Raw genomic sequence first — 23,290 nt, forward strand, 5'->3', positions numbered from 1 at the left:
CTTAAGGTCACTTCCAACACACTCCGTTCTATAATTCTACTATTCTATGAGTTGCCATCATGTAGGGCCAGAGCCACATTGTCTTGGTAGCAGGAGAAAACCCTTTAGGACTCAAGCCGTGCAGTTCTTGACCTACCTGCTTGAGGTTCAACCCCCATTTCCACTGGTGAGTACATGCATAAATTAGTCCTGAACTGGGCCATGCAGAGATGTGCAATATAGTTGGAGTGAACTGTAGTTGTTAGATTTCCTTTCAAACCGAAATATCTGTAGGGCAGAGATAAGAATTCCAGTTCTTTCTGCTTTCTATGCTCTCCTGCTGGGAATGGGAGCACTCCGCAAAGGAGAAGAGCACTATGCACACATACTTTTTGTGTTCAAAGCCTCTTAACAAGTTTGGGGACAGCATGACCACAAGAGTGCACCTTGAGCTCCAGCTGAGGGCGCATTGCCAAGGGGTCGTGCGACAATCTGTTAGATGGCAAAAACAATGGAATAGAGGCTGCAGCTGGAACAAGGAGCAGGGTCAGAGCAGTGAACAGGAAACAAACTATTGCTTAGCAAAATTAAAAGCAAACTCCTCCAAATGTTGCTAATGCGTCCACGGGGGAGTAGGAAAGCAGAGAGTCTGGATGCCAGAACAACTTGGATTGGCTGAGGACATTCAGAATGGTACAACCCTGTGCATAGAGCACTATAAACACAGGAATGAGGCAGAAGGAATGAAACTTTGGGGCTTTTGTCTGCTTCCTGGGAGAAACGGCAACAGCAGCAGGTGGATTGTAGTCCTTGGAAGGAGAGAAGCCACACATCATCTTCTCTCCTGACCTGCCCTCCAAACAGATCTACCTCTCTGGAAGTCTCCTAAGAAAATGTGGATTCCCTTCCTCCTCAGCTGCCTGGGCTACACCTTGGGGATAAAGGCACAACTGTAAGTACCATTTCAAGATCTAGAAATTGACTGTTCTGATACTGAGGGAGGGGCCAGGATAGCAGGGAGAGAGCACGGGACCCTATGAGGCATCTCCTAGGAGAGGCAGATATGGGGTGGTTTGCAGCATGCCAGAATCCCTGTTATGAACAGAGTGCTCCTGAAAGTGACAGCCTTTCTTTTGGATATGGCTCCAAGAACTGCGTAAGGACTGTTAGTGGGAGCAGGAAGAGCAATAACTTCTGCCTGAGGAAAACTGAAGGGAAAGGTGTAGGATAAAGAGAAGCACAAGAGATCTAAAATTGCAGGGCTGGGGATGATTAAGCAGGAACCAGACTGCTGCCAAAGTAATTGAGGAAACTTCTTGAAGCAAGAAAGGTGGATTCTTTCCTATTGAGTGTCTGGAGAATAGCTGTAGAGTATCTTGCACTTTATGTAGGGGTCCAAACAGACCCAGAGTCATACAGAACTCTGAGATCAGAATTAGACAGCTGCGACCTTCTGAATGAACACAGCAAGTTTGGTTTTGGATCCCAATCTCAACTTTGCAGCTTGTTCCATCTCTCAGTCCCATGTTCCCTTTTTCATGTATACTGGGAACCCCTAAAAAGAGCTCCCTTAGTAGAGGTAGAGATAGACTCTACTATGTTTGTTTCCCTGTGTTACTACAGCATATTCCAAATTCCATACAAGCCACTGTAAAATTAGGTCACCTAAAACATTTCTCATATAGTTACCTGAAATGTACTATTGCTGTTCCTATCACTCCTATGGGTGTCATTCACTCTCACTGATAATCATCTGTAACAGAGCAGCTGCATCTAGAAAAGAGGTAAACCCTGTTGCTTCCTCAGATGATGGATTATTAATATCAAGACAGGGTAAGACCGTCTGAATGTCTTATTTCCCCATTGCAGGATGTACCTGATCACCCTTCCTGCTGAACTGTCCTTCCCCTCTTCCCAGAGAGTGTGCTTGGATCTCCGTGGCGTGGACAGTAGTATTCATGTGGTCTTAACACTTGTACATGGATCTGGCAACCTCAGCCTCTACAACAAGGTTGTCCGGAACAATTGGATCTTTGAGTGCTCCAGATTTCAGGTAAGGACCCATGAGCCAAACCCATGAGCCTCATTTCTTTGGGTGAGCTGCCAAATAAGAGTTAATATGCCACTAAGGGGACATGCTGTGCTGGCCTCCAGAGTAAGGTGGAGCAGAAGATGGCATCACAGTTCGGGAGATTCAAGAAGAGCACCTGCTGTGATGCCATCTTTTCCTCCTTGCTTGCTCTCTCCTAACCTTGTTACTTCCCTTTCCTAGGTCCCCAAACCTGCAGGCAGTCAAGAGGTGGGCACCGTCCAGATGCACATCTCCAATGGCCAGTATTTCAGTACAAAGGAAGAAAAGCAAGTCCTGATCCGTAGGGCTGGCACTGGCACCTTCATCCAGATAGAAAAACCTGTCTATAAGCCGGGACAGACAGGTGAGCACTCTGAGTGAAGCATCCTGATAGGTTCTCTTGATCTGTCTGGACTTTGATCCTATTTTTCCCTGAGATACACGCTCAATTCTTTGTGCCATGTAGCCTTTGTGGGGATAAAAGGGTAGGCTACCTACAACTGAGGCCTCCACTACCTGCTGGTGTGATGTATTAGCGCACTGTGTTATAGGGAAGGGGTTTTGGTTTCACAGGCTATACAAACAGAGCTGGTTTGGGATAGTGAGCCGTCATAAACACGGCTTTCTCAAAATCATGGAGTTCCAATGGGGGCCTCCACAGGCTGGAATCAAATCAAGACCTGTGTCTTCTCCTCAGCCTGTGACTCCAATCACTTCCTTGCGCTGTGGTTGAGTGGAGCCAGAGGGTGGGAGAGAGTGCCAGAAAGAGCAGCAGGAGCAGGACAGTGTATAGAGGGGAGAGACAGTGAGCCTGGATGAAGCTATGATTTTGGAGAGACACATGCAAAGCAAGTCTCGGCCCAACATCCTGCATGTCTCCAATGTGCTCTTCTCTCTTTTTCCTCTTAGTGAAATTCCGGATAGTGACACTGACTGAAGACTTTGTTCCCGTTAACAACAAGGTAAAGCCTAAGTGCATGCCAGGAAGCTTATAGCCTTCCTCTGCCAAGTCTGCTGCCTTTGCCAAACCCACAAAGTGGCTGCCAGTCAGCCTGCATGCCTGCAGTACCCAGCAAAGCAGACAATGACCTGTTAAAAAGCATTGCAGTGTACAATCTCGTGGCTGAGTTGACTGTCTCAGCTGCTGTCTAGCATGGCTGTAGGTATTTGAGGAGCATGCCAGCATGCTCTGCTAGTTGAGTTAGTAAAGGGCAGCCAAGAAACTTTGTGCATTTGTCCCATGACAGAAAAGAATTTTACTGACTTGCTTCTGGCAGCAGCTCATTCTCCCCAAGTCAAGGGACTGAAAAGTTGCCAAAGACTTGAATAGGTGCTAGCCAGGAAACTGCAAGACTAGCAGCTTCCTATGGTAAGCAATTATACCTGCTGCCCAAAGCTGTAAATATTTCACATTAGTCCATCCTGAAGTAATTTAAGGAGAGCCAATAAGAATTCATGCCATGCCAGATAAATACTGAGGGGCATAAATGAGCAGAGAGTTAAATCTCTAGTCTGAAATAAAAAGCGAGATTTTTCTGGCTTTGTTGGTGCTGACTTCGTTTGTCCTTTCTTTGTTTTACTGATGAGAGCCTGGTATCATACACTCACTTTCTACCTCAGAAACAGAAGGCATCTATTTCAGATAATAAACAATTGTAGAATCAAGCTGCTTGTATTGTAGTGTTTGGGAATGTCAGTGTTAAAGTAGTACATAGGCTAAGTGGATAAGTCTATATGTAGGCTTTTATGCCATGCCAGCTACTGACACTGATGTGTGTTTGCTTTGCAGTACTCCAAGGTGGAAGTCCAGGTGGGTATGTCAGATTCCCCAGATGTTACAAAGAAGGGTACTCCGGGATGGGTATCTAGGCTACTATCTTATGAACACAGAGCACATATGTACTCCATCCACATTCTTGTAGCAAGAACTGAAGAGCTAAATCATTAAGCCTATATTCCTTTCTACATTCAGAACTCTATATAGACTTTAACTCTTGAAGTCTATCCTTACACAAGACTGTAAAGTCTAGATGTCAAGACCTTTCTTTTTCAATGGCAATACAGAGCCTTGGGGTGTTGCGCTTATCTCTGTCGGAGCTCTGTACCTTTTGTAGAAAACCAGCAGGAGCCTGTGAAAGACTCTCAAATCTCTCAAAGTTTGAATCTAGAGGGCTTTGGGGACAGAAATACATTAATGACTGTCTCTTTTTTCCTCCAATTGCAGGACCCACATGGAAACCGCATTGGCCAATGGCTGGATGTGAGACCAAAACAGGGCATTGCAGATCTCACTTTCCAGTTAGCTTCTGAAGTCTCTGTGGGGACTTACAAAATCAACATAGTGAACCCCAAAGCATCCAGTACATTTAGGGTGGAGGAACGTGGTAAGATGGAGTATGGAGAACAAATAACTGGATGGAAAAAGTGCTTATTTCTGACTGTATAACAATATTACAGACAAACATCATAAACTAAGTTTTACTACCTGATGGTAAAGTTCCTTCGTGGGACTTCAGCTTTATGATAATAGGCTCTTCCCATTCATGAGCTCATGTCTAGATAGACTGCTGCCTTTAATGAAGTAACTCTGTTTTTTTGTTCCAGTGTTGCAAAAGTTTGATGTTTTCTTCGAAGGACCAGCTCAGATTTATGCTTCAGATAAAACTTTCCTTCTGAGGGTGTGTGGCAGGTGAGGAGGCAATTCTGGGGAAAGGAAATAATGACTGTTCCCCCTCTTGAATCCAAGAAAGAGAAGTAACTCAAGAGGTGCCAAACATGAAGTATTTCTTAAAAAAATCATAAATAGTGCTAGAGCCAAATTGTAGAGTTCTTATTTGGGAAACATGTTCATGACCCACACCTGGCAGAGACCATCCAGCTATAGAGAGGCTTGTTATAGTCAAGAGAGCCTGTACCAGAAGCTGTGTGTGTCCAGCCTTGAAAGATGTCATATGGGGAAACATGCATATTTGATGCAGAACTGATCTGTTGAGGTACAGGATCAGGAGCTGATGTTTCTGTTAAGTTCAGCAGCATGAAACATCACCTTCTTAGAAGCAGTGGGTAGATTTCACTCATTCTGCAATAATTACTAAAAACTGAGTATATGGGAACATAAGGCAGAAGGCTTATACCTCAGAAGATATGAGCATGAAGGAAGAAAGAGTGTTCTAGAAAACACTTCCTGGACAGACAGAGGTGATCTGAACCATATTTGGAGCTGGGTTGTCTTGTATTTCTTGCTGCCTCTTTGTTAACAGACTGGCATAGCTTCTTATTAATTGGGACATTTAACATAGGAGCATATGAATCACTAATAGAAAACAGTGCAGAGCTCCGCATCCTTAGGGTGGTTTTTAAACTTATTCCTGTCACTGGTACAGTCAGGAAACACTGCTTTAAAAAGATCAGAATAGGGCCAAAGAAAGGAAACAGGGCAGCAGAAGAGTCCACCCTGATGAGGTCTAGATTCTGCTGTAGCTGAGCAACAAAAATGACAGCAGATCTGATGATGAAGAGTTGAAATTATAAAATAAGCCCATAACGAGAAGAAAGGTCTGAGGTCAGTCCTGCAAGTCAAGTTAGTGAGCCAGGCTGAGGAACAGTGTAATATATAGCCTGGTATAGGCATGCCTGTAGTGTAGCCCAAAGTCTGGAGCTTGAATACAGGTGCCAAGTAGATTGGAACCAGCAAAGCTTCTAACAGCTTTTATTGCAAGATCACAGAACTTCAGTACATCAGAGCTGGCTTTCAGTCAAAGCCCTGGAAATGAAAAGAGATTGCAAAGCTTATTGGTGTTTGCAAGGCTCTGGCAGATACTACTGCAGAGATTCTTCCATATCTGCAATTAAATAGACCTGTTAACAGACACACACAAAGCCAGTTTGCTGAACAAACAATAGATTTTCAAACCACTGAACATGAGTCTTTACCTTTGTTCTACCAACCATACCACCACCTCTTGAGGTACAGTGATGTAGGACTCAGTGTGACAGTGAAAAATGCTTCTGATGCAGGTGCTGGGTAGGATGTGGGAGGGGAGACATTTAAACGGGCTTTGTAAGGCCAACGCCAGGAGGAATTCTGTTTAGTTCTACTACTGTCTGTAGCAATAGAACAGATCAATACAATGTGAAAGGAGTTACAACAAAGGTGTGATGGCAGAAGGATCAGCACAATAAAAAAGTGCTACAAAGAAAAGGAATATCACTCTCCCATACCAGAAGGTTCTACATTTGCAGGGAAAACCTTCATCAATGAGGAATCTCCACAAAGAGATCCTTCCCTGAGGGCAGTCAGCCCTTACATGAGGTCTAAGAGAGGTACAGCCAGGCTCCACCCCTTGCTGTCACACAGCTGAATTGCCTTCACCTGTGCTCCCAGGGCTGACTCAGTCCTTTCCCCAGGTGCTCAATCAGTGGTTCAGATCATGACTCAACAGTTCCCTTACACTGTCACACCATCTTGTTGATGTTTATGGGGGGATACAGGCTTTTGCTTCTTTTACATCTGATCTCTATCCACTGATTGCTGTGTGGACACATCAGCTTAGATCAACTCTTTTCTTCTGCCTGCAATTCTAGGCCACTAAGCACCCAGAAGTGGGAGAGCACTGGCAAGTGTGTGGCTCTCTTTCTGACCATGTTATACTTCCCAAGTATACAAACTGCTGTATTTTCACTTGTTCTTGCTTGTTTACAAACTACATTAAGACCTACGTCAGGAAGTTCACCTGTGTGGAGTAATGTGCTCAGTAAATCATACTGCAGTTGTCTGCATGGTGCTCGTGTGGTGTTCCCTCTGCAGGTACAGTTATGGGAAAGCAGTGAAAGGAACCATGCGGGTGACCTTGTGCCAGAAGGCAAAGGGGTGTCCTCAAGATGCCAGCAGAGATATCTGTAGAGAATACAGCGGTCTGGTGAGTAAGATTCTGGAAGATATGTGGGTAGTGGAGGACTGCCACATAGGACCACGTGTCAAGGGCTATGAGAATAGAATGAATTGCTGCTTAAGGGAGTCTGCCAACCTCTGTAAAGTATCTGTAGGCTAATAAGTAATCATTTCTATTCAGTTAATGTGATTATAGTTACCTAGGCCAACAGACAAGACTCTGCTGCTGGAAGTTCTTTGCTATTTTTGTTATAGGGATAGGGAATAGAAAAGAGGAATTTCACAGACAAAACTTGAAGAAAACAATTTATTTATTTATTTATTTGTTTGTTTATTTTCTGTAGAGAAGCATAGCTAGACAGGAATAGACACAGTGTAAGAAACATCAACTAACAGATCTTTCTCAGATACAAAAATATAATGTTACGGTTCACCCTCCCTGGAGCTGAGTAAAAATGCCTATGTACAGGTGTAGACAAGATTATTTCAACAGCCAATCAATATAGATGCTTCTTTTTACCTTTAAAAACAAACAAACAAACAAAAAAACCCACATTCTTTCATTTTTTTTCCATCCCTAAAACAATATGTCATAACTGGATCCTTCCCTTCTGCATAAATGATTAGCAATTTTCATGCTTTATGATTTATCATAATAATATCTTATAGTAGTTGTAACCTTTCAGGTTTGAGAACAAATAGTCACTTTAATTCTGCAGTTCTCCCAGTCAGGTCTCTTGTATATACTTGTATGTATGTGTATATATATATATATATATATATATATACTTGTATACTTGCTTTGTGATCCAATTAGTGCAGCCTTGAGTTTCCTACTAAAGCTGGAAAGTTACCAACATTGTAACTTTAATGCAGCTGTGATAAGTGATTTGTTTATATTTCTGTGATATGAATTACACAGATTCATGCATATGACGTTAAAAATACAAAATTCAAAATGGGAACAATACATGTGAGTCCATATTATTACTTGCTGCAATCAACAATTATGGCAGAATGTCTAGTGTGTTCTTTAAATTCCTTCCCTTCTCCCCAGCCTCCAGTTATATCTATCTTTTCCCATTGCAGACAGCAAGCAAGGGGTGCTTCACGTCTTCAGTAAGCACAGCTGTGTTTAATATGTCTCCCAGTGAGGACGACAGCAAAATCTATGCAGAAGCTTCTCTCCTGGAGGAAGGCACAGGTACCTATAACCAGAAGCTTACAGTCATTTGATTCAGAGGTTGTACACGGGTGAGAGGGACCTTTCCTGGAGATTAAGCATCAGAGCAGGCATACCTCCTCCTGTACTACAGTGTGTTGGGGCCACTAGAAGACTCAAAGGGTGCTCCTGCTAGAGGAACTTCATCTGTCCAGCTGCTGGCAGATGAGGTGTGGTTGGGCATGTGGTCTTTCACAGCTTAGGAACACGCACATGGAACTGCCACAGGAACAGCCTGCACACCTTGAAATGTGCTTATTTTGGGAAGGAAGACTGAGACATTCCAATCAGAGGTCCTGGGAATACTAAAGTGAGATTAAACTAGGGTGAAGTGGTCATTTCTGATACTGATCTTATTTCTCTACCTTCCAACAGGAGTCCAAGTCAACACATCGAGCCAAATTGTCATTTCCAGGACAGCTGCAAGGGTAGTGTTTGAGACACCAAATGCTTACTATACCCCTGGAGTACCCTTCGAGGGGAAGGTGACTTTTCTCTTGCTTCTTCCCTTCCCATTATTTGCCAGTGGATTTAGCATCAAGCAAATCTTCCTGACCCAGACCATTCTCTGTTCCTTAGAGCAGCTTACTTTATAATGTGTCACATTACTTGATGGTGCAGAATAGCTCCAGTTTCTGCATTTCAGATTCTCTTGTGATAACATCTGTGGCTTCTGCTAGGAGCAGTCAATGATTTTTGCAAGTATGTCTCAGCTGTTGGCTAGGGCCTGAGTTACTCATATTCCAGTTGCATGCTCCTTTTGGAGAAGATAGTTTTAAATCACCCTCAGCTTATCTTCAGAGATATGGGGGTTTTACAGATATCCTATCTTGGAGTCAGATTGAAGCCAATGCCACCAAAACAGGAAGGCATATGTGTTGGGGGGAAGGTTTTGGTTATGGCACTGTAAGACATATCTGACCTTAGCTTTTCTGTCTTCCCTATTCTCACCAGATTAAGCTTCAGGACCACTATGGAAATAGTATGAGAAACAGAAAAGTTAATCTCATTGTAAGGTTTATGAAGCGTCAGCTTATCAAAACATATATCACGGATGACAGTGGAAGAGCATCGTTCAACCTGGACACAACTGCCTGGAACAGCTCCTCAGTCTCTTTGGAGGTAAATTCTACCTCTGCATATAGGAAAGTGATATACCTTGTGCTCCTGCCCTGCAGTCCCCTGCCTGTTTAATCCTGGGCTCCCTACGCAGCTCTGCCAGTACAGAGCTATAAGAAAGACATGACAAGCTGTTTCCAAACTGAGCGAAAGGCATCTTAACAGAACATTTAAGTACGTGTCCTGAGCTCTGATTTCTGTATGTCTCTGTTTCCATCCCAGGGAAGGTTCACACTGGAGAATGTCAAGCAAAAACCTTGGAAAACTAGTATCAGTTACACAAATGCTTACCATCACCTGCAGCCCTTCCATGTCACAACCAGGAGCTTCCTGAAAATACACTCACTCACAGGGAAGTTACCTTGTGGGCTGAAGCAGAGTGTCCAGGTGACCTTCACACTCAGTAGGGCTGATGTGGGAGACAACACCAACCGCATAGATTTTGCATATTATGTAAGTAAGGTAGACAAGAACCTAGATGGGGGAAGATAATGCTTATGATACCAGACCACAGTGAAGTATTATATGCATAATTTAAATAATCCCAAGAGTGATGACAATACAGGCTTGTTCATGGAGAACTGGGGGAACTCTACACACATGCAGAACTCAGCCATCCCACCCAGGTCACCTGCATGGATGGGAGGAGAAGTTTGCAACTCACTGTACCCTTATCTTCAGCCCAGTTTGCAGTGGGAGATGGAAATGTTAAATAGAATCTGTTCTCAGACTCTTCTCCCTTTGGAAACTGGAGAGAAGGATCACATTTTGCACTGGTTATCAAACAGCTGCTCAGTGGGGAAATGGCTTCTAGTTTGGAAACATGCCTGTTAAAGGGGAAATACTTTAGCTTTCACTCTCTTTCATCCAGTGAATTCACTGCCTGGACAGATCACACCAGAATCTCATCAACAAAAGTTTCTTTTTCTCCCACACTGTGGTACCTGTAAATCTGCCAGGTCTGAGATATGAAGATGAACTGGACCAACAGTTCATTTCGGTGGTTGCTCAAGAGTGCAAAATGCACACTGAGTGTAAGTGTGCTCTGGTTTCAAACAGCAGTCTCCTCATCCAGTGTTCTCACCCTTCAGGTCACTGGGAAGGCTGGAATTGTCAACAGGGGTCGGAGGAGTGTCCAGGTTGGAAAGCTGAACAGTAAGTTTGCAGTGGCCTGGCTGACCTACAGGAAACAGCTTGGCCTATTGGGTTTCTATGTCGGATGATGAAAGGTGCTGGAGTTTCTCCTGAACTGCCTGAAACTACAGCTCCTGGGCTGTCAGCAAACAGGACAGAGGGAAATGGAGGAAGCAATTGTACCATCTGGTAGAGGAGAAACAGCAGTACAAGAGAATTAATGAAGGGAGGAAGGATTGGGAGAAACTGTGAAGAGATGGAGTACGTGGGGTTAAAGAATGGAGGGAGAGGGCAAACAGAGCAACACTTTGGTTTTATTTCCTCAGTGCTGAAAGGTTCCTTCTTTATCCCACTGACCTTCACTGCTGACTTCACCCCTTCACCCTGCTTAGTGGTATATACTATCTTCCCCAATGGAGGAGTGACAGCTGATAGCATCTGTTTTGATGTTGCCTTGTGCTTTGAAAACCAGGTGAGACTCACACCTAAAGCTGAGAGAGAGCTGTGCCGTGAATCCATCAGCCTCCTCACCCTTCTTTCTCTCTTCTTCATGTTTCTTTTCTTGGTGTGTTGCTCAAGGTCAAGGTTGATTTCCCAACTAAAGAAAGCTATGCAGGGTCAATAGTGCAGCTCCAACTTCAGGCAGCCCCTGGCTCCATGTGTGCAGTACAGGCAGTAGATGAAAACATGTTCCTCGTAAGACCAGAGAGTGAGCTGACAAGTGAAAAGGTGAGTGCAAATAGCCAAAAAGTAAAAGAAGGAGTGATGTATGAGTTAGGAGCCACAGGCAGGGACTGTGGTGAAGGAAATTGGAAGCTAATGAATGACAGAGTCTTTGTGTGGAGATGTGGGAGTAGGAAGCAGGGTCTGCCTTGACAGATGGCAGGATGTGTGCTGGGCAGGAGGGTGGAGTGAAGCATCTGGAGGTATTTTCTCATTGCCTGATTCTTCCCTGCTGGTGAGTTTTCCTAGGTGTACGGCTTGTTCCCTGCTATCTACAGACATGGATACCCTGCCCAAGTAGAAGAGCATTCAGATCACTGTATTCAACCCCAGTTCACGTCATCTAGGCTCCAAGGAAAACCACAGCATCCCTTTCAGCCTGATATTTTCAACATTTTCTGGGTAATCAACTGTATATTTTGCCAGAACTAGCAAAATTATGTGCATCTGAGATATTTTTCTTCCCAAGAAAACTGACAAAACCTTGCTTTCTCCAGACAACTGCTGCATTGTACATTGTACATTGCAGCTGTGCTTTCTCACGAGATGTGAGATACCAGTATTAGTATGAGCAGCTTTATTCCCCTGCACAGGTGCGAAAAGAAAGTTGATAAGGTCCTGATCTGGCAGGAACCTGATTTATGGTTGTCTGTCAGAGGGCAGATTTAATCCCAGCTATTCCCTCTGGTGCACATGAGGAGAAGGGGAGGGGCACTGATAATGGAAATGTGTTGAGAGGAGCAAGATATCCATCTGTCCCATTGAACAGAGGTACTTGCTTAGTAAAAGAAGGGACTGGAGAGGCTGAACCTTACCTCCTCAGCATGGTGTCTGTTTGGGCAAGTGCTACTTTGAGCTGCCTGGGCAACTGACTTTCCTAGTTGTGATGATTTGCAGTCATTGTGAGGAGCAGTACTGCTCTTCCCCACTCACATCTACTTTTATATTTCCCTTGCCCACCTTCTTTTTCCAACAGAACATGGGTCTGAAAGTCTTCTCAAACCTTGTTATCAAGAAGCCAACACAGTGCACTCAGCAGACAGAGAGGAAGCCAATCATGGGTGAGCTGTGTTTTCTGCCTACCCTTGTGCTGGGATTTGAGATCATGTAGGTAGACAAACCTTCTTTAGATAAAGATTTAGGTTAGATTTTAGGAAGAATTTTTTTATTCAGTGGGTGATGAAGTACGGGAACAGATTTCCCAGAGAGGTTGTGGATGCCCCATCAAGGCATTCAAGGACAGGTTGCATGGGATACTGGGCTAGCAACTTGTCCATGGCAGGGAGGTTGGAACTAGATGATCTTTAAGGTCCCCTCCAGCCTCAGCTATTCTATGATTTTATGATTCTGTGGTAATCTTAGTCAAAAGGGCTCTTTAGAGATTTGTTAATTTTTTAGCAGCAACTTTTGATCATGTCAGCAAGGGCTTTGTCTAGCCAAATCTCTGTAAACTTCTAGTGGTGACCTGCCAGCTGTTTTCAACTTGTAGTAAATTTCAATGAGCAATAATCATGCCTCATTGGCTATAATACTGTCACTGATTCTCCCGTAAACATTTTTTTCCTCTCTCCTACCAGGTCATCCCATTCTCTTGTGTCAGCCCCTTTCTGACTCTTCTCACTTGCTTTGCCTCTTGCCCCAGTGCTTGACTATCTGTCTTTGACAGGGCTAATTTCTCTGGATTCCTGCTGTAGTGGAAAACTTTAGTCTTTCTTTCAGGGATACCTTCTATGGAAGATCAAAGAATTACTAAGGAACAACCCCAATTTACAACCCAAGGAAGATTTCATAACTCTTTGTCTGAAACTTGGATCTGGAATCTCTTTTTTGTTGGGTAAGTGATGACAGACTTTACAATCAGATAAAAGAATGAACCCTTGTTATTAACTCATGTCCATTCAAAAAACCACCCATAGGTGTAAAGAGAGGTCTGCATATGAATTTTATGTCTCTTCCCTAAATTTATAGTGAGTGCAATTGAAGGACTAGTGGTCTTTGAGGAGCATAGCTCCATACATTCTTAGAAAAGATCAATGCTTCTCATGTTCAAACTACTGAGTATCCTCTCTCACATGCTAGTGTACACTCAAACTTCACAATTTGGTGGGACAAATTTATTTATGCAAGCGCTCTCTTGCTCTCAGCTCCAATGGCAGCAGGAGTGTTCCAGTAAAGGTACCTGATGCTGTTGCCAAGTGGAAAGTCAAGATGTTCTGTTTGTCTGGGAGGACATTTGGCCTTGCTCCAACCGCGAGTCTCAGAACAATCCAGCCTGTCTTTGTAGATGTGACATTGCCATATTCTGTGATCCAAGGAGAGACCTTCATGCTGAAGGCTACTGTCTTCAACTACCTGCAGCAATGCCTACTGGTAATGTGCTGGTGCCACAGGAAATACTGTATGGGACAGGCCAATCAAGCCCTCCACTTTTACAGAACACGTGCCATCTCATCTTTCCAGAATTGCTCAGTCATTCTCCTGTACCATCACTCTTTCAGATACACGTAGCCCTAGGGAAATCGCTGGACTTCCAGGTGGAGAGATGCCAGACCTGCAGGGACAGAGAGTGCTTGTGTGTGGAAGAGTCCAAGACCTTCACGTGGAATGTGACAGCAACCCAGCTGGGTGTGGCAGGAAAAATGGGAGCAGTGGTGGGGAACCCTAAAACTGAAGTGAGAGGGAGTGGGAGATCCAGAAAAGCTGGTAGAACCTTGCCTTCTGTGCAACCCAAAGTTTGTTTATAGTGGTAAAAGAGTGCAAACCATTGTGTTTGCTTTCTTTTTCCTGTTATAGACAGGCTCTTATAAGAGGGCAGGAACTGAATGGGAGACATGGAGAACTCCTGGGAAGAGAGATGTAGGACCAGCCGGGGGAGACAGTGGCTTCACAGATTGGAGCGGGGGAACCCAGTATGGTGCTATGCTTCACATGAAATAGGAAGGCATCACTGGAGACCAAGGAGCTGAACTTTCTTACACTACAGTCACAAGTAGTGGATCGTAGTCACTGTTGGTGACACATTACCTTCATACTCAAGCTGTCTGAACAAGTTGTCAGCACAGACTGGCTTATCTTTACCTGTTAAAACCACTAAGACTATGAGGACAAGCTTTCTTTTAGTTAATGTTTGCCTACAGACATAAGAAACAAGCTCTGTTCAATTTATTTGCTAGGGACACTGAATATCACAATCAGGACTGAAGTACTGGACACAACACCACGCTGTGGGGGCAGGAAGCCCTTGCCAGCTACCATGAGACGGAGCCACGCTCTGATCAAACACTTGCTGGTTCGGGTCAGTATGAGAGTAGGCTCGTTTCTCTCCCAGACTTTCTTTGAATGAGTGAAGGGAGGTTGAGCTGGGCTAAGCAGTTTTCTCTCCAGCCTGTTCTTAGTTTACTTTGTTTTCTCCAGGAGCTGGTCAAGGCTATTCCTTCCCTGCATTACTCTTTCTTGAGCTGCATTTGCATGCCATAGCTGTGTTTTTTTTCCCTTCTTTCTCAGTCACCAACTGTTCATTAATTTTTGCATGTGCTCACTGAAAATAGAGTCCTGTCTCATACTTTTGATTTCTTAATCAGGCAATTTCAGTGCAGCCCTGACAAAGGTGAGGAGGGTGGAGACCTTGATGGCTTGTGGACTAGCCCCTTAATTCAGACCTAAAACTGCTCTGCAGTTTTGCTGCTGCTTGGGAATTTTGGTATTATCTTGTTCCTTACATCTCATGCCTTTGTTTTTGCCTTGGCAGCCAGAAGGTGTGTTAGTGGAGAAGTCTCACAACTCCCTTTTGTGCCCAAGAGGAGGTATGTAAACAGGCTGAATGAGTCCTGCAGACTGAAAAAAAATTGACTTGAGAGTAGGACTGAACTGTGGGAGAGCTGATGAAAGAATATTTTCAACTGGTTTTTCACATAGGAAGTTTCATTTCTCATTGGGATAGAAAAGGACAGGAAATATTACTTCCACACTTTCTTCCCTGTTGAATTTGCCCCTAAGTTTAGGTGGCAAATTGGTGCTGTGTTGCCTCCTTTCCCACTGCATCTCTTGGATGTTCCTGGAGCATGATAATCAGTAAATGAGGAGCTCCTGCCATTCCACCCTATCCCTGCAGAGCTGCAAGTCCCTCTAGGACGTGTGATCTGTGTGGAACTTGTGAAGGATCATCCTGTCCAGCACCTCTCAAGTTACCTCTAATTTGAAGTTTCGAAGCAAAAGGGTGATGACTGGGACAGCCTACAGACAGCACTCTGCATGAACAGGATATAGGCAGTGTTCCATTTATCTGTTCCAATGTTGTCTGTCAGATTGGGTACTTTAGATCTGATTTTTCATACTGAACCTTTCCCCTGTTGTTATCAGGAAACATGGCTGAAGAACCTATGCTGATTCACCTTCCTGATAATGCAGTAGAAGGATCTGCCAGTGCGTCAGTTTCCATTTCAGGTAAGTCAAGTAGCTCACTGACTGCTATTATGGAAGAGCAAGGTCTAACTTGGTAACCATGTCAGGGTATCCATTTGAAATGACACTGCTCAAAAGAGAGGACACTAGATTTCAATGCCTTGTAAGATTTGACAACACCAGGTTTTATATATATTTATTAAGACTTAGATTGTAATGAGAAAACTAATTTGCAGATGAGAATAATCCTCATTTTTCTGGCTAGGACTTTTTAGCAGAGCCTAGAGACCTAATTTACCTGGGACTTCGGGAGTCTGTTTGTAGATACTATCTTTAAAATTCTCCATTAAGTTTCACTGCTACAATAAAAGCTACTAGAAAGGAGAAATCTTTCTCAGCATTACTAAGCTGCAAAAGAATTATTGGGACAGGCCACTGGGACCAGACATACCTCCCATTCATTATGTTTCTTTGCACTTGACTCCTTTGCCACCAATGACAGAACTGGTATGAAGCCAGGCCTGGCATAATTCCTCAAATAAAGGAATACAAGAGTTTTCTTGCTGGTTGAGGGACAACCAAGTCACCTTCATGCCATCTGACTAGCACCTCTACTGGGTTAGTGATATTTTGATGCTCAACATATGCCCAGGTAGAATAGGCCTGCCTAAGAATATGAGACATCTTAAACTTTGTCTAAGAATGTCTATATCTGTATGTCTGTATGGCAACTTCTGCCCTGCTCATAGCCTTTTACAACAGCACTTGCTGTGGTTGGAACCCTTCATACTGAAAAAGTCCTGTGGAAACTCTATAGAGGAATGTATCACATCCTCATAAGAAAGAGTAAATGCAAAATAGTCACCTTGTTCCATCCTGCACTCAATTGTTTCTTTCCCTTCTCCAGTATTTTCCACCTTTGCTGGGATAGCACACTATTATCAAATGCCTAGTTGAGGATAATTTCAAATTTTACTTAAATTTGCCTTCTTATACTGTTGCACAGGTGACCTCATGGGGCTGGCACTACAGAACCTGGACCGCCTGGTGCAGATGCCCCATGGCTGTGGAGAGCAGAATATGGTGCTGTTTACTCCCATTGTCTATGTGCTGCAGTATCTGGAGAAGACAAGGCAGCTGACCCCTGTGATCAAGGAGAGGGCAACCGGATTATTGCACAATGGCAAGTACAACAGATCCACCAGTGTTCCCCATGTCCAATGTACTAACAGCTTTCTCACTCCCAGCCATTCTGTCAGTGTTGGCCTTTCTGAATTACCGTGCTTTATTAATCTCTCTTCCCATCTCCCCAGCCTACCAGACACAGCTTCTTTATAAGCGTAGAGATGGATCCTACAGTGTCTTTGGGCAGCAGGATGGGGAAGGGAATACTTGGTAAGCACTGGGAATAGTTCTTGTTCTTAATTTGTACTGTCTGGGCCAGAGCATCTAATGTGCCTGAGAATGGGTGGTAGGATGTGTGTTCTCTGTTTTGGAGACAGATTGAGGGATATGAGACGCTTCAAAAAGGAGTGAGGCAGGGCAGCAGAGCTTCTGGGAAAGTGGAACACAAAGGTATCATCCCAGGGGGCAGGAGATCCCTTTTTCTCTCTGTGGACCCAAACACAGCACCAGGTTCTGCCTGCGGTGTCCAAGCAGCCAAGAGGGTTACATACTGACTAGAGAAACATCAGGGAAAAGCAATGAGAAGTACTTTTCCCAGTGAGGAAGTTGCTTATGAGAGTTTCAAAGTGCAGTTTCAGAGCGCATTGACACTGTGATGGCTGGGCTGGGAGAAGTGAAGGGAATAGAGATTCTATACTGTCTCTAGGTATTCAAGGGAGATGAAGTGTGAGAGGAAAAAGTAGAAGGCTAGAGATTTTGCATTTGTGAAATGGCTGAGTAATGCAGTAGTACATGCATGACTGCGTGGACCAAGGGTGAGGGAGAGGAGCTACTTTTCACCTTTAGTTTGCCTTACCTATGAAAGAGACAATTTAAAAAGACCCCCAGAGTATCAAAAGGCCTCTGTGAAAGTCAAATGCCACAGGAGGCATTAGTCTTTCTTTTTGTGTTTTTGTGTTTCTATTTCTCTCACAGCTAATCCTCTTCCTAGGCTGACAGCTTTTGTAGCCAAGAGTTTTGGCCAAGCCAAGAAATATATCTATATAGATGCCAAGAATATCCAGGATGCCCTACGCTGGCTGGAGCAAAATCAGCTCCCCAGTGGCTGCTTTGCCACCAAAGGAAATCTCTTTCATTCCTCTCTGAAGGTAAATGAGAGCCGAGTCAGGAAGCACAGCTGGGGAATGGTGGAACAAATATTGTGGAGGCAAAGGGTTGTGGGATCCTGGAAAGTTGCTCCTACAACTCATGCAACCAGCCTGAAAGAGAACAGAGTATGAGGCAGGGAAAACAAGAAACACTTCTTCTTGGAATACACTTCTGAGCCTACTTAGAGAGTGAAAGGTGCTTTAGGTCCTGGCACAGTCTGGGAGGACACAAGTGAGAGCTGTGGAATCCATGCTTAATGAGGCTCCAGGTGTGGTGGAGCCTAGATGGAATCTCTCACCTGCAGAGTATCTCTGGCAATTGATGACTCCTCACAGTTCATCCCATGTGTGTGATATCTGGTGATGGATTCCATCCACAGGGCAGCTTGGATGATGAAATCTCCTTGGGGGCGTATATTGCTGCAGCATTGCTGGAGCTGGGTGAGCCACTGAAGGTGAGAAGAGCCCTGCTGTCTGCTATTGTCCTTTACTCTCATGCCTGCACCCTGCTATGGGGAAGAACCTCATCAATGGCCAGTAACAGATCAGGTGCTGCTAAGAGGGACCCAGTGTTTGGTAAAATTGTTATGTAAGTCCTTCTAAGAGACAGCATTGTAACACCAGCATACGGCAATAATGTTTGGTGACTGTGGTTTCCAGTGCACAGCGGAACTGAACTGCCTTTTTTTTTTTTTTTTTTCCTCAAGAGACTATGGTAATTTACTGGGTTTCCCTGGGGCCACACCAGAAAGATAAAGTCTGGCTCCCTGGAACATCCACCAGAGAGGCCCTGACAGAGGTTTTGTCCCTGTCAGAGTTTGGCATATGTCTCTTCTATGAATGCAGGGCAAGTTAATGCAGGCTACCTTCAGCTGCCTACACCACTCAGTTCACAACATTACCAATACATACACAAGAGCTGTGCTGGCCTATGCTTTTGCCCTGGCTGGAGACTATGAGAAAACCCAGGAGCTGCTGAACAAGCTGGAGGAACAAGCCATCAAATCAGGTGCTGGCTATTGGGGTAATACCTCTTGTTCAGTTGCTGGGATCTGTAGCAATGTGTCTGTGCATTTTGCCTGCCTAGAGATTATAATCAAATATGCTAACCTATGCAAGGGGCTTGATAAGGGGGAAAAAAATACACCTGCTATACTTGCATTTATGTTGTAACTGAATCATGTCAAATGATATACATTATTTAGGAAGCTATAAAGGGTGACTTTCAGAAAATTTTTCCTCTGCCTGGAGAATTAAAGCATCCTCTTGTGGGAGGATATGGGGCTAGAGTTTTATTTCCTGTTTCTAGAACCCTCTGTTTCTTTCATTTCAGACAGACTCTCCTTTTCCTTCTGTAGGAGGACAAATACACTGGAGTCCCAAAACGAGCTCTCCAGCTTCCACAGACTTCTGGCATAGTACTCAGTCAGTGGATGTAGAACTGACAGCCTATGTACTCCTGGCATACCTCTCCAAGCCAAGACTGCAAGCAAGGGATATGACAACTGCAGCTGGTATTGTGGCATGGCTGACCCAGCAGCAGAATGCCTATGGAGGCTTTGCATCCACTCAGGTAACAAGTAGCTCCATGTGGATTCATCTACTTTTCCACTTGTAGTTGACAGGGCAAGTCTTATTGAGGTCTTCCTGTTCTGAGCTGGCCTCACTAGAGATAATACTTTCAGGGAGGTGACTGTTTCTCCCTCTCTAGGACACAGTTGTTGCTCTGCAAGCCTTAGCAAAATATGCAGCAAGGATATTCAGCACATCAGGCCAAGCTCTTGTGAAGGTGAAGTCACAGAGGGATTTTGGAAAGACATTCCAAATCACTCGCCAGAAACGGCTCCTTGTGCAGCATGCAGAACTGACAGAAATCCCAGGGCAGTTTTTGGTGCAAGTCCAAGGCAGAAGCTGTGTGTTTGCTCAGGTAAGGAGGTGATGTGAATGTGGGAGGGAGGAGAGGAGGAGAATTCTGCCTCTTCTTGTTACATGAGATCATCATGCCTGGTCTGTCTTTTCCCTCACCTTGCAGACAGTGCTGAGGTACCATGAGCCAACTCCACAGACCACCAAAACCTTTAGTTTGCGTGTCAACACAAAGCTGGCCAACTGTAGCCAGGCCAATATGCATTTCCTCACCGTCCACATTCATTCCAGGTAACCCTAAATAACTGTTTCTTCCTCTGGCAAGACATGCTTGCGGACTGAAACTGGAAAAGCCTCAGGACTGCAATGGAGGGACTGGGCACAGGCAGGACAGAGGGTGAAGCTGGCAGGTGGAAGGGGTAGGAAGAGAAATAGATGCCTTTGTCTTGGTCCCAGATAGGCTTCCTGGCTCAGGATCCTACACACAAGATGTGGTAGAGATGGAGTTGGGAGGGCTCTGGTCTTCCTAAATCAGACGTTCTGACTGTTTGCTGTTCTTCAGCTACACTGGCAGCAGAGTCACATCCAACATGGTGATCATGGAAGTCTCCTTGTTGTCTGGATTTGTCCTGGCTTCAGGATCTAGGATGTTGGTAAGGGGTATGGAATAAGAAAAAGAGCGTCCCTGGTAAATGTATCCCATGTTTGCTCCTATTGGGAACTATTCATTTCAGGCCATGAGGTAATGACATTTGCAGGGGCCCTTTGCTACTGACATTGAACCAAAACCTTTCATTTCAATACATTTCCTGCAAGGGTCAGCTACAAGAGGTTCACCTTCTTCCACTGACACTATTCTGGACCAAAAGGATATGCTCTTGGATGTACTAAGTGCCAGCATTTGTTTGCAAGAAATTTTGAGGAAAGGCTTCTTAGAGAAGCTTTATTTCTAGCCAATAAGATGGATTTTTTTTTCCCCCAATTTATCTATGAAACTGAATGCTGAGTTATTCACACAACCCCCAGAAAGATATTTAAGAGCATTCTATTTGTTAGTGAGATAAGATAACAACAGTCTTTACTGGTACATGTTTAATGATCAGTCCTATATACAATGCACTGCCTTTTGTCCCCAGAGTGAGAGGTTCCTCTGAGAAGGGGCAGCATAGTTCATCCCTGAGATGAAGCTTGTAGGGAATTCCCCAAGAGGGACTACCGAAGATAGAGCCAGTAAAACCCTTGTATATGCAAAAGACATAGTCCTACTCAGAGTCCAAATCCGAGTTATTCCATCAGTACAACAGTCCCTCAGGTCAGGACTCCCTAGGGGAATTGCTCACAAATTTCTTTCTGTTGTTGTTTCCTGTCCCAGCTGGAGCGCAAATCCATCATTAAGAAAGTAGAAGTGAAAGCTGATGTCATCTACATTTATCTGGACAAGGTAAATGAAAATGACAGCATTAGATTTGTCGTAGTGAGAGCAGGAAGCCAGAGGACAAGGTACTGTGAGAAGCTCAAGGCCATGGTAGAGAACATTGGTAGAACTGTGGTGAGAGGAAGCTTGCATGTTTTGTTTTGAGATTTAGCGTATGATTTTCCTCACATACTCCATTTCAAAAATCCTGAATCTCTAATAGATGAGAGAGATTTTGTACAGGAAAGAATTCAAGCTTAGGAAGATAAAGATGCGTTGACTTCTTCTTCCTTCCTTCCTTCCACTAGCTCAGTGATAAGTCTCAGACTTTTATTCTACAACTGGAACAAATGATTAAGGTGAAGAACTTGAAACCAACCATCATCAAAATCTATGATTACTACCAGCCAGGTGGGTTGCTGTTTTCCCTCCTACTCTGTGATTGGAAGCTGAATTCCTAGTTCTCTGGCTGTGTGCAAGCAAAGTCATTGAGCACTGTTCCTTGTGCACATGTATGTTTGTGTAATTGTCTTCCTCATTTCCTTTTGCAGAGGAGCGAGCCTTGGCTGTCTACAGTGCTGTCTGTAGCTGAGGTAGGCAGCAAGTCCCTGCGTGGTTCAAAAAGTGTTATCAGAAAATGATAGGTTTTGAGTGAGAGAGAGAGAATATCTGGGTAGAATCTAAATGATCTGAACTGGGAATTATGGTAATCAGTGGAAAGTATATATCCAGAAAGAATGAGGAATAAGCAGTTGTCTGTAGCAGAGCATCTAGAACTAGACTAAGGACAATTCTGTAGCCAGAGACAGCTGAAAGACTCTGGTGGCCTCAAAATGGGTGTGAGGAAGGAAAGACTAAGCACAGCAACTGCACCACACGGCGTGAGAAGGCAGAGCTAATGAAGAGACTCCATTCCCTCCTTAGCCCCTGCTATGCTCATTGCAGGGAAACAGGGATTCAGGGAGCCAAAGGAGCAAGCTGAAGCTGAGACAATGTAATATTTTCCATTGTGGGATGACATAACTGGCAGCTGGAAAAGGAATGGCTTATCAGTAGCAGCTTGAGTTGAAGGCAAGTCTGGAACTATCCCCCCTGGATAGGACAAAGCAGAATCTTAGCATAGAACATGCTGCATCCTGACATAATCCCAGAGAGCACTGTAGGAGTTTCCAGTTTTCCACTGGGGAGGGCCCAGGCAATTTTGGGTTGCAAGTTGCAACTGTACATTTTTTAATGGCCTGTGTCCTTTCTGCAAGCTCTTGTGCCACCAGCCCTTCTTTAAGGCAGTCTCCAAATAGTAATGCAGTATAATTAAGACTGTTGAATTTATCCCAGTCCTCCCTTGCCTTTGACTGAAGCTTATGTGATGATCACAGCTATAAAGTTCAGACTGCCTTGATGGGTGTTTCCCATGTAAGTCCGCTACTGGCAGTGTAGAGTTTTGCACTTTATGAAGGAATTATTTTACCCAGGTACTTCTAAGCATGATTTTCCTGGTTTGGGAGAAAAATGCTGAAAAACACCGAGCAATCACTCAACCAGATCATTCTAGTTTCCTGACTTTTAGTAAGAGACTAGGCATAGTTCTAGCATTTAAGAAGCTCAGGAGGTTATTTCAAGTATTTTCTCTTTGCTTCTAATCTCCACTTAGTAGCTATTAGCAGGAATGACAAGAGGACTGATGGTCACAGCGACTGCAGAGATTGCCTGTTCCTGTGGAGACAACAAAGGACAAAAAGCCTGTTTTCCTGAAATATTAAAACCAACCACTAGGAACTCAGTGTGTTTTTTTTCTGTGCCTTGTGACCAAATAGGACTGCCAAGCTATCAAACACAGGTGATGGCAATTCACCTGTGCAACCAAAAAGGGTGGAGTCTGGCTCCACCCCTTTTAGACCTCATTTTGAGGGCTGACTGCCACTAAAGAAGGCATCCTTTTCTTCTTCTTTTTTATTTTTTATTTTATTATTATTATTATTTTTAATACCTCATTGTGCATATCTGAGAATGGTCCTGCTGACTTTACAACAAGTGACTGTTTCCTGTCATGGCTTGGCAGCCAGTCCGAGGATGCAAAAAGCTCAACATTGAAAAGTCCAGTCCTGAAGTAAAGCTGAAGACAACATGTTGCATATACAGAGCTGGAAGTTTACATAATTGGAAGAAAAATGACAGGAATAGGAAATGTGTAGACTTG

The 23,290-nt window shown here is 44.1% G+C and overlaps 1 protein-coding gene across 9 annotated transcripts; it reads left to right on the plus strand.

Annotated features, from left to right (window-relative positions):
• The first annotated feature begins 536 nt into the window (after positions 1-536).
• On the plus strand, positions 537-22,869 carry A2ML1 (alpha-2-macroglobulin like 1). Of its 9 annotated transcripts, none has more exons than XM_032446876.2 (36): positions 537-931; positions 1,849-2,032; positions 2,252-2,414; positions 2,960-3,012; positions 3,840-3,860; positions 4,275-4,434; positions 4,655-4,739; positions 6,858-6,969; positions 8,031-8,145; positions 8,539-8,648; positions 9,118-9,285; positions 9,505-9,735; positions 10,374-10,437; positions 10,743-10,888; positions 10,996-11,145; positions 11,389-11,541; positions 12,116-12,200; positions 12,859-12,973; positions 13,284-13,509; positions 13,638-13,764; positions 14,313-14,434; positions 14,888-14,942; positions 15,499-15,582; positions 16,547-16,723; positions 16,854-16,935; positions 17,657-17,813; positions 18,194-18,268; positions 18,660-18,822; positions 19,172-19,386; positions 19,525-19,740; positions 19,846-19,970; positions 20,242-20,332; positions 21,052-21,120; positions 21,402-21,504; positions 21,645-21,686; positions 22,745-22,869. In XM_032446876.2, the coding sequence occupies exons 1-35, from the start codon at positions 873-875 to the stop codon at positions 21,683-21,685; spliced, it is 4,302 nt and encodes a 1,433-aa protein (XP_032302767.2). In that variant the 5' UTR covers positions 537-872; the 3' UTR covers position 21,686; positions 22,745-22,869. The 9 variants fall into 9 exon arrangements, 8 of the variants coding, with proteins under 8 accessions (XP_032302767.2, XP_085400504.1, XP_085400509.1 ...); XM_085544378.1 differs by having other exon boundaries at positions 858-931; positions 22,748-22,869; XM_085544383.1 differs by lacking the exon at positions 22,745-22,869 and adding an exon at positions 22,039-22,738 and having other exon boundaries at positions 858-931.
• Positions 22,870-23,290: the final 421 nt, after the last annotated feature.

The sequence above is a fragment of the Coturnix japonica genome, chromosome 1, assembly GCF_054131305.1.
Source record: "Coturnix japonica strain WE chromosome 1, WE-NBRP24, whole genome shotgun sequence".
In the NCBI taxonomy this organism is placed as follows: domain Eukaryota; kingdom Metazoa; phylum Chordata; class Aves; order Galliformes; family Phasianidae; genus Coturnix; species Coturnix japonica.

What these genes read in the sequence shown, in the direction of transcription:
- A2ML1 (XM_032446876.2), top strand. Translation starts at nt 873, where the DNA reads ATGTGGATTCCCTTCCTCCTCAGCTGCCTGGGCTACACCTTGGGGATA. An exon ending in TTGGGGATAAAGGCACAACT is followed by an intron (nt 932 to 1,848) that starts GTAAGTACCATT and finishes TCCCCATTGCAG; the next exon opens with GATGTACCTGATCACCCTTC. An exon ending in GCATAGATTTTGCATATTAT is followed by an intron (nt 9,736 to 10,373) that starts GTAAGTAAGGTA and finishes CTCACCCTTCAG; the next exon opens with GTCACTGGGAAGGCTGGAAT.